At 35.1% G+C, this 9,818-nt stretch overlaps 1 protein-coding gene across 1 annotated transcript; it reads left to right on the top strand.

Annotated features, from left to right (window-relative positions):
• Positions 1 to 6,717: 6,717 nt before the first annotated feature.
• On the top strand, positions 6,718 to 7,254 carry LOC131639742 (uncharacterized). Its single transcript, XM_058910206.1, has one exon. It carries the CDS (start codon positions 6,718 to 6,720, stop codon positions 7,252 to 7,254), a length of 537 nt encoding a protein of 178 aa, XP_058766189.1.
• Positions 7,255 to 9,818: the final 2,564 nt, after the last annotated feature.

The raw sequence follows: 9,818 nt of genomic DNA, 5'->3' as shown, positions 1-9,818 counted from the left end.
AACTAACGCTACAGCACGCGGCGCAACCAAGACTTCGCGGCGCGACCTGAAGCACACAAACACGTTCGCGGCGCCAACCTATGCACGCGGCGCGATGCGAGGAAAAAGTACGCCTTCACGGCGCCAACACTAGGACGCGGCGCGAACTGGCGATTTCACAGATTTTCGGGTCCGCGTCAGATCCTGCGATCTGACTCAATCTGAGTCCAAAACTGACTCTAAACGTCATATACAGGCAGTTAATCATCAATTGCATCATTATTCATCATCCCACGTCAAAACAACACATAATCAATCAATAATCCATGCAATTTTCATCAATTCATAACCTCCCTAAACCCGACATATAATCCAATTGACTCAACAACATCCCTAATCAATATTATTATCCAAGAATACGATAATAGATGATAACCGGAGAGTCCCCCCTTACCTTAGCCAAAGATTCTTGATTGGTCTCTCCCTCCATTGCTCCTCTTCACGTACCAGCTTCTCAATCCCTCATCTCCTCTGCTCTGCTTTTCACGTTCCTTTTCTTATTCTCAATTCCTTATTATTTTATAAAATAACCTTTTAATTGGAATAAAACTTTTACTAACATAACACCCCCTCATTCCTTAACATCACACTTGGCCCAACACCATAAACCATCCTTTTTCCAATTAATTCCCACAACCACCTATAATTCTAATTATTAATTAAATTTCCATTTAAATTAAAAATTAAAATATACGGGTGTTACAAGACACGCGTGTGGGCATGCGTTTAGGCTTAAGAGACGCGTCTGGGCATGCGTGTGACCAGAGGATTGCATTTTGGCTATGTTGGACGCGTCTGGGCATGCGTGTGACCAGAGGGTCATTATTCTTCCTGCCTGACTGACTGAGGACGCGTCTGAGCACGCGTTTGGCCAGTCTATGCGCTTTTCCTCAATTTTTCTCCTTTTCGCACTGATTTCTCCCACTTCATTCATCTGCATCTACAAACACTATATCACACAACCAAAGAATAATATGCAGAATAAAGAAATAAAACATTAAACAAAACACTTCAGATGCAACTAAAAACAACTGTAAATATACGTGTGAAAACCAGTGATCAATATGCTCCATACTAACTAAGCTACAAATAGTAAAACATACTTAATTTTCTCTAATTATGCTTATCAAAACAAAATAAATAAAGTAATATTGTCTTAATTCACCCTAATTATGGATGACTTATTGTCGATCTGCAGCACCAAAGGTTTCTTCACTTCGACCTCCATCTCTTCAAGAAAAAATTGATCCAAATTGATTGACATGCTGCATAGGATCCTGCTATATATTCAGCCTCACACGACGATAATTTCACCACATGTTGCTTTCTCGAGCACCATGAGATTGGGGCACCAAATACTCGAAAGAAGTAACTAGTTGTGCTTCTTCAATCTTCCTTATCTCCACAGCAATCAGCATTTGAATAACAAGTAATCGTAGCTTCATTTATTTTAGAATCACGTGGAAACAAAATTCCCTAATTTATCGATCCTTTTAGGTGTCTCATGATTCTTTTTGCAATCTTCATGTATGATACCTTTGGGTGACTCATGTATTTGCTCACCAATCTGTCTGAGAAACCTATATCAAGTTTGCTATTACACACATACCTCAGATCCTACAATTTGTTTGAACAAAGTTACATCGACTTTTTCCTCCTTTTCATGCTTCTCTAGTTTCGAATTTGGTTCAACAGGTCAGGATGCAAGATTCAAATCATCCGTCTTAATCTCTTGAGGATCTCTTTGACATGCTTCCTTTGATGTCGCATCGTACCTTGATGAGTAATTTGAAATTCCATGCATAGGAAATATGACAAGTTCCCCATATCTGACATTTCAAATTCCCTCATCATCAGCTCTTTGAACTCTAACAAGTTATCACGATATTTCCAGTTACCAGCAAGTCATCGACATATAAGTAAATAATGGTTATATCTTGTGCCATGACCTGCACATAGACACCATATTTAGATTTGCATTTGATGAATCTTAATTCGACTAAGTATGAATCAATCTTTTTGTTCCATGCCCTAGGTGCTTGTTGGAGACCATAGAGAATTTTGTGCAACTTGTATACTTTCCTTTCTTCCTCTTGCTTCACAAACCTGAGAGGTTGTGTGACATATATTTCTTCATCTAAAGGACCATTCAATAATAATGATTTCACATCTAAGTGAAATGTCGACCAACCTTGCTTGCATGACGTCATACCCTAATATTTGCTTCTAATTTTATATTTAATTGACTTAAGCTTCTCATTTCATCTGCATATTCTTCATTAGGTCATCATACAATCGTACATTTATGCATATAAATCATGGGTTCTATGGGTCACTGGACATGGAAGGACCTAGGGTTTCATTTAAATCAGGGTTTCTTTACCATAAAGACTGGTTGTTCAGTCTAGATTCCCATTAATCATGGAGTAGGTTTCATTCATTAGCACTCGCGCACATGCACTGATTCAAAAGTCAACAAGTGCTTGGATTGAGCACACCTAGTCCCTCTAGGTGGCATCACTCTAATAAACATTAAGCACTGCCTAAACAAGCAATTAATAAGAGTTAGAGTCATCAATGTGTATGAGTTTCTGATAAATAATGTAGTTGTCCACCACTTTACTTTGACTAACCATGAGATGACTAGTGTCCACAACCGTGCTAACTAGATATAATTTTTAAAGGGCCAAGGTGAATCACCTTCACCACCCCAAAAGCCTCCCGCATCTGACTAATACCCTACTCCTTCATTCGATGTCTCTTCTTCATCTTCTTCAGCTGGAGCTGCTATTCCACAAAGGCAAAATGTTGACTATGAGCTCAACGCCTTAAGAGCTGAAATCACTACTCTCTACCAGGACTTCCAAGCCTATACTGATGTAATGGCAAAATAGATAGACCACTTGTACCAGAATGTTTACACCTTACACAGAGACATAGGTCCATATGTCGCTAATCGTGGTCACTGACATCTTCCTAGGTTTCATCTCCCTTTACATCCACTCTACTATGAACATTGAGGTTAATGTTATCTTTAAGTGAAGGGGAGGAATTATTTTCCCATTTTTTTCATTATTTATATTTTTAGTTATTACTTTATTCTCTTAGAAATTATTTTGATATTATTTTCATTCTCTTTTCATTTAACCATGTCGAGCTACCGACGTAAAACAATGTGTTGTGTGGGAGGCAACCCAGGGTTTCTTTTTCAATAAAACCATTTGTTTCAATTTTGTCTTAAATAATTTTTATTTACTTAAGTTGATTGTTAATTCAAGTTCCAAAATTATGATCCAATGTACATATTTTTACCTTAAAAACCAATTAGAACCATTAAAAACACATTCTGCCCCCTGAAGCCATCCAAAAGCGCATTTAAGGTCGATGGCGTTCGCCATCAGCTCGTGGCATTCGCCATCTGCATTAAAGCTAAAAAAACGTTTTAAAGGTCCAAGGCGTTCTCCACAGACCCACGGCGTTCGTAATCGCCATACACCAGTCATTTGCAAAAATCTGAAATCTGATCATTTTTTATGCGAAAATCCATAACACCACTACCCAAAACCATTACCCCTCTATGCTCTACCACTTATATCCACTCTACTCTATCTCCAAACTTTCAAACTTCCATTTTCTCTACTCCATAACAGTATTCTTCCATTACCCCAAAACCTTCAAATTCTCATAACTTCCATATCCCCCATTAACCCACTACCTCTATACATCTATAAATACCCAAACACAATTCCACTCCACACATATCCATCTCTCAATCTCAAATAATAAAATTCCATAAATTACAAATTTCAAACTCACCCATAATGCCTCCAAGAATGCAAAGATCAGAAGTAGAGTACATGGGCATTGTGGTTAAAGAAGGAGAACGGTCATCCCGACGAGGTATGCCGATGAACCCTATTTGTGTAGTTTAGGATTGCTTAGTAGTGTACGTTGGATGCTGGATATTGTAGATTTAACCCATTTTTATGCACTGAGTGACCCCACCTACAAAAGATTAACGCTAGAATTTTTTATTTCTTTTGAGTACAATGCACCACTTGTGAGCGGAGGCACCATGGGCACTATTAGGTTCAGAATGTTTCACCAAGAATACAAGTTAAGCCAAAATCTCATTTTTTGACCTGCTGCATTTTCCCCAGGCGAGGGTATAGCATGCGAAAGGCATATAGAGGAAAAATGGCAGTTTAAGGCCTTCCGCTTTTGGGAGCAATTAACGGGTGAGACCACAACTGATTGGATGTGACTAAAATCCACCCAAATTCATAACTCGCCCATATGTTGTTTGAATTGTATATTGGCTAATATTTTGTTTGGTCGGGTAAACAACAGAAATGGGAACTCTAAGGAGTTGTTTTTCATTCAAAGCGTATTTACACAAACATGGATAAATGCAACCCCATTTATGATTGCACATATGCAATCCATCTATACTGCTAAGAGATGTCCCATTTGCATTAGAGGATTGATCACCTCCATCGCTCGTGCCATGGGTTTAAATGGTGAACTTGAAACCTTAGAGACTTTACAAACACCCTCCTTAGATGTCTCTACTTTTCGAAACATGCACCTGACCTGACTAACGTTAGACCAGATGGCATATACTTATTATTGGTAGGTTATGAAGCACCGATACTTCAAAATCCCTGTCGTATCGTATCCGATACGCTCCGCCGATACGCTGCCGATACGTATCGAAGGAGTATCGGAATTTTAAAAAAAAAAAAAAAAAAAAAATCCGATACGGCTGCGATACGCTTCCGATACGTCCCGATACGTGATCTTCAATTTTTTTTGCAGATTTTATTTTTTTAATGACTCTTCGTTTATTTTTTTATTTTTTAATAGTCATTATTTATTTCCCTACTTAATTCTTTCCTAATATTATTCATCATTAGTTGGGACTTCCTATTAGGCAATAGTTGCACGTTAAGATAAAAGTAATAGGCAATAACTATTAATAATAACTATGCTAAGTTTTCAATGCCAATAATATTGATCATTAGTGACTATTATCAGTGACTATTTATATGACTAACATTTTCCAACATTGATACTATACCAATATCTTAGATTTAATATTTTTTAGTAATATAGTTATGTATTGAAAGTTCTATTATGAGAGTGGTTTTGTTAGACTATAATTTAACTAAATATTTTATTTTAATCTTTATATGCGTATCTTAAATGTATCGTATCTTGTATTATTCAATTAGTAACGTATCGCCGTATCGGATACGTATCGTATCCGATACTCGTATCGTGTCCGTGCTTCATTGTTGGTAGGAAATAGGGGTGTTCATGGTTCATGAACTGCACTGAACCACATAAATGGTTCAGTTTGGTTTTTAATAACCACATCAATAACAATTCAGTTAATTGTTAAAACAGTTTTGATTCAGTTATAAATTGGTTTAAATTGATTTGTATATACAAACCGGTTTAAAACCAATTTGTATATATAAACCAGTTTGTAGTTATATAACCAATTTTATATTAAAAATAGTTTTAAAATTAATTTATTTTATTTTAAAAAAATCATATATATATATATATATATATATATATATATATATATATATATATATATATATATATATATATATATATATATATATATATATATATATATATATATATATATATATATATATATATATATATATATATATATATATATATATATATATATATATATGTTTGTTTTAGGTGTGTTGAATATTTAGATATTAAGAAACTTAAAATTCACAAATCTCAATGTGTTGGATCACATTTTGTTTATGTGAAGTTCAATTGGTTTTTCTTTGGTAGATGTATGTGATGCAGTTGCTTGAGACGATTTAAAAAATGGAAAATTCAATGCACACATTGAATTTGAATTGGTTAATCATATTTTGTTTATACACATATTCTTTCCGAAATATTTTTTAAAATTTTAAAATAAAAACATTGAAAAACTATTTATAAACAAAATGTGATCTCAACCATTTTATTTAAAATCACATTCTTTTATAAACTGGTTGATGCACACATTAAATTTAAATTGATCTTAAACACTAATTTTATTTATTCTGAAACACTAAATTTTCCTACAAATACAAATTTTATTGATGTCTTATATGAGATTATGAAATCATTAATAAATTATTAAGCTTCTTAGAATTGATTAATCAAAATAAAATAAATAATTTATTCATATGTTCAGTCAAACAAATTAAGTATTTTAAGTGGACACAAAACTTAAATTACAATTAGATATTTGCAATTTGGCAAAGGAAAAACTGAAACCACATAATAAATATAGTACAAAATGTTATATAGCCTTCATAGTTCATATAATATAACAAATTTTTATTTTTGAAATATTTTTTTCTAAATTTTTAGGTTTTGTTTTATATTCAAGGAAAAAAAATTTACTTTCAGATTTTTTTTCCAATTTTTTTTTTCGGAAATTTTTTTTTGATTTTTTTGAAAAAAATATGATTTTTTATTTTTAAAATTTTTTTATTTTTTTATAAAAAATTAATTTATATAATTAAACCAGTTTATAAAAGGAAACTGGTTTTGAACCAGTTTTAAACTGAATTGAAATTCAGCGACGCTTACTGTAGGCTGTACAGTTTGTGGAGGGAGGCCTTTGGGTTGGAGGATGTAAAAATTATGGCTATTCATAGTGTTTGGAGGGCTGAGGTTCCTGAAAGTATTAAGTGCTTTGGTTGGCGGTTTATTCTTAGTAGCCTTCCCACTAGGGAGGAGCTTTGGCGTAGAGGGGTTTTGATTGGAGGTGAAGCGCTGTCTTGTCCGTTATGCAACAGCGGTACTGAATCGAGGGAGCATTTATTCTTGCGCTGTTCTGAATCCGGAAAGGTTTGGAAGCTTGTTCTGTTTTGGCTTTTAGGTGAAGAGATGGATATTGAAATCGGGAACAGGGACATGGATATTCTTGACAGTTTTGTTAGCTTTCTGGAGGTGTGTGTGCGTGTACCTTTCGTCCATTTCTTTTGGCTCTTGATTTCTTGGAATATTTGGCGTGCCCGGAATGATTTGATCTTTTCTAATAAGAGGTGGGATGTGTCGGGGGTTGTGAATTGTATTAAATCCATGGGGTGGGATTGGTTTTCGTTTTTAGCTAGCAAAGGTATCGATTGTGATCGGGAATTATGGCTTGTTAATCCGTCCTTGTTGGTGGGTTTCTAGTGGTTTTCTTATCGTTGGTGGTTGGTGTTCTTTTTGTATTTGGGTTGGCACCCCTTGTGCTATTTAAATACAAAGTTGATTATCAAAAAAAAAAAAATGGTTCAGTTCACTAACCATTTAAGTGGTTCAGTTTTTTTATGGTGCAATTCAGTTCGGTTCAAGTATACAATTCAATTAACCATATTTTTGAACACCCCTAGTAGGAAATCATGAGGTGAAAAGTGTTATTTTACCCTGTCCAACACATACTAATGTGCAATACATGGCCATCCTACACCAAATGACATTCTTGAGAAGGCTGAAGAAGGAAGTCAAACTGATGATGATCTTGACCATGTCGAGCGAGGCTCTCCTTTCCATGAACCACCTGCACACAGTGCACCATATTTTACTAATACTTTTGCAGGTTCTTCCTCTGGACACCAGAGCTACCAGGAGGACAGGTACCAAGCTAAGCGTGATTTAATATTCTATACTATGTATCAGCAATAGCTACAAATGATGGAGCAAATGCACGTACGTTATGCAAGAATTTGAGAGATCCAAGCAGGAATCTCAGGTAGCCATGCAGGCATCGATACAAACCTTGCATAACTAGAACGTTGAAATATTTGAGTATCTGAGATATGACCAGTCAAGAGAAGATAACCAAAACCAACTTCTTAACTCCCTGTCACAAAATCTCCTCACCCTACAACATGAGGTCCAGATCATGAATGCCATAAATGCCTATAGAGGAAATGAATAGCAACAACACAACTAGGGTAACCAAGGAGGAAATCAGGGTGGCAATCTAAGAGGAAGCTGACACGATAGGAATGTTAGAGCTCGTCAGGTCCTGATTCTCTTTGATCAGGTTCTTACTCCCTCTCTTGCTCTTATTTCCATACGTTGTAGACAATGTCAGTTTTAAGTGTTGGGGAGGCGTTTTACTATTTTTCTTTTATTTTTTCAGTTATATTTTTCATCTTCATTGCTTCCTTAGGTTAGTTTATTATTGTCATTTTAGTTTTATTTAATAGCGTAGTGTATTCTTTGATTCAATAATTGTGCTGTCGAGTCTTTATGCATGGTTTCTGTCGATTATTATATTCTCCTTGCAGAAAAAATTGAGAACCTACAAAAAAAATCTTTTTTTCATTTGATTCATCATACGTCACACTCCGAAAGTATATAGGTTTTAGTGTATTGGCTATGTTTAAGAGACTTGGGAAAGTTTTGACAAAATCGACACCGTTATGACACCTTGAGTCTCCTAATTATACAAATTAATTTGAATACCTTTTATGCCGAAACCTTAAGTTTTGTTTTTGAGTAACTCCTGAGTAGTTTATATCACTAGTCGACACCATCTTAGACACACACTACGCAGAGAGACTGATGCAAATGAGTGAATGATCATGTGCTAAATGAATAAATGAGCAAAAATTGGAATGTACCCTCTAAGTTAGGTGACCCTCACAATGTAACTTAGCCTAACGATATCTGAACCTCCAAAATTAATATTGAAGCAAAAGTGCGTGAATTGAATTAATTGAAGATCATGGTCACTAACATGTTTTCTTACTATGTGTGAAAATATAACGACTCAACGTGATTGCGCTTGAATGAAAAGGGTGAAAAAATAATAAGTGATTTAGGTTGAGCCATAATAGCATGATTCAAATTGGTTTGCGTAGGAAATAGATTTTTGATCGCGAAATACGCAATTGTGTCTTTACGGTATCCTTGGTGTCAACCCAATAGTACCTATCGATCTAACATTGGCCAAATTGAAACAAACCGCGTATGATTAGAAGTGATATTGTGTCTATGTTTCATTGACGCACCGTTTGATTCATGTTGGTTGTTTGCGTGAGGACAAGCAAAGTTCTAAGTGTAGGGAAGTTTGATAACTGCATTTTATACTGCATTTTCTGACTCAACTCACTTTTTTTTTAATGTCATTTTGTCATCTTTTTTTAGTGTTATGCTGGTGTCCTATATCTATTTCAGGTAATTGCCAAAGAGGAGCATCCATGCGGAAAAAAACTGAGACGAAAAGGAAAAAAAGTGAAGAATGTATGAAGAAAAGGGAAAAAATCCAGCACTCTAGGGTCATGGATTCTCCATTAGATTATGACGTTCGCCGTGTACCTTTAATCCATGTTCCCCCACTTAACTCTTATTGCATTCGCCATGAGGCCATGGCGTTCGTCATGGGCTTCTGGAACGTAAACATAGTAGAATGAGTTGAAGCAGTTCCTCCCACCTTCCATATTTTCTCTAACGATTCTACCATGGTTCATGGACTTTTTCACCAATTTCCAACATTATAAATTGGCTGAGTTTTTAGGTTTTGAGGATCCAAACTTTTGTAGAATTTTCTAGGTAGTTAAAATCAATTATTTCAAAAACACTTATTGTTCACATTGAGTGATAAGTGCAGACTAGAGAGTTGTATTAGGGATTATCTGTCTATACTTGTCTATACTTGGATCAAGAATAATGCAATCGTGCCGCTATAATTTTATCATAGTTTTTCACGAAGTTTTTCGTTTCCGTATTTTACAGCTTTTCACTTT

The sequence above is a fragment of the Vicia villosa genome, unplaced genomic scaffold (genome assembly GCF_029867415.1).
Source record: "Vicia villosa cultivar HV-30 ecotype Madison, WI unplaced genomic scaffold, Vvil1.0 ctg.002752F_1_1, whole genome shotgun sequence".
Lineage (NCBI taxonomy): Eukaryota > Viridiplantae > Streptophyta > Magnoliopsida > Fabales > Fabaceae > Vicia > Vicia villosa.
The sequence above is the reverse complement of the archived record's forward strand: the minus strand, read 5'-3'. Positions and strand labels throughout refer to the sequence as shown.

Bases quoted from the DNA above. Each gene is read 5' to 3' on its own strand.
- LOC131639742 (XM_058910206.1), top strand. From the start codon at position 6,718: ATGGCTATTCATAGTGTTTGGAGGGCTGAGGTTCCTGAAAGTATTAAG.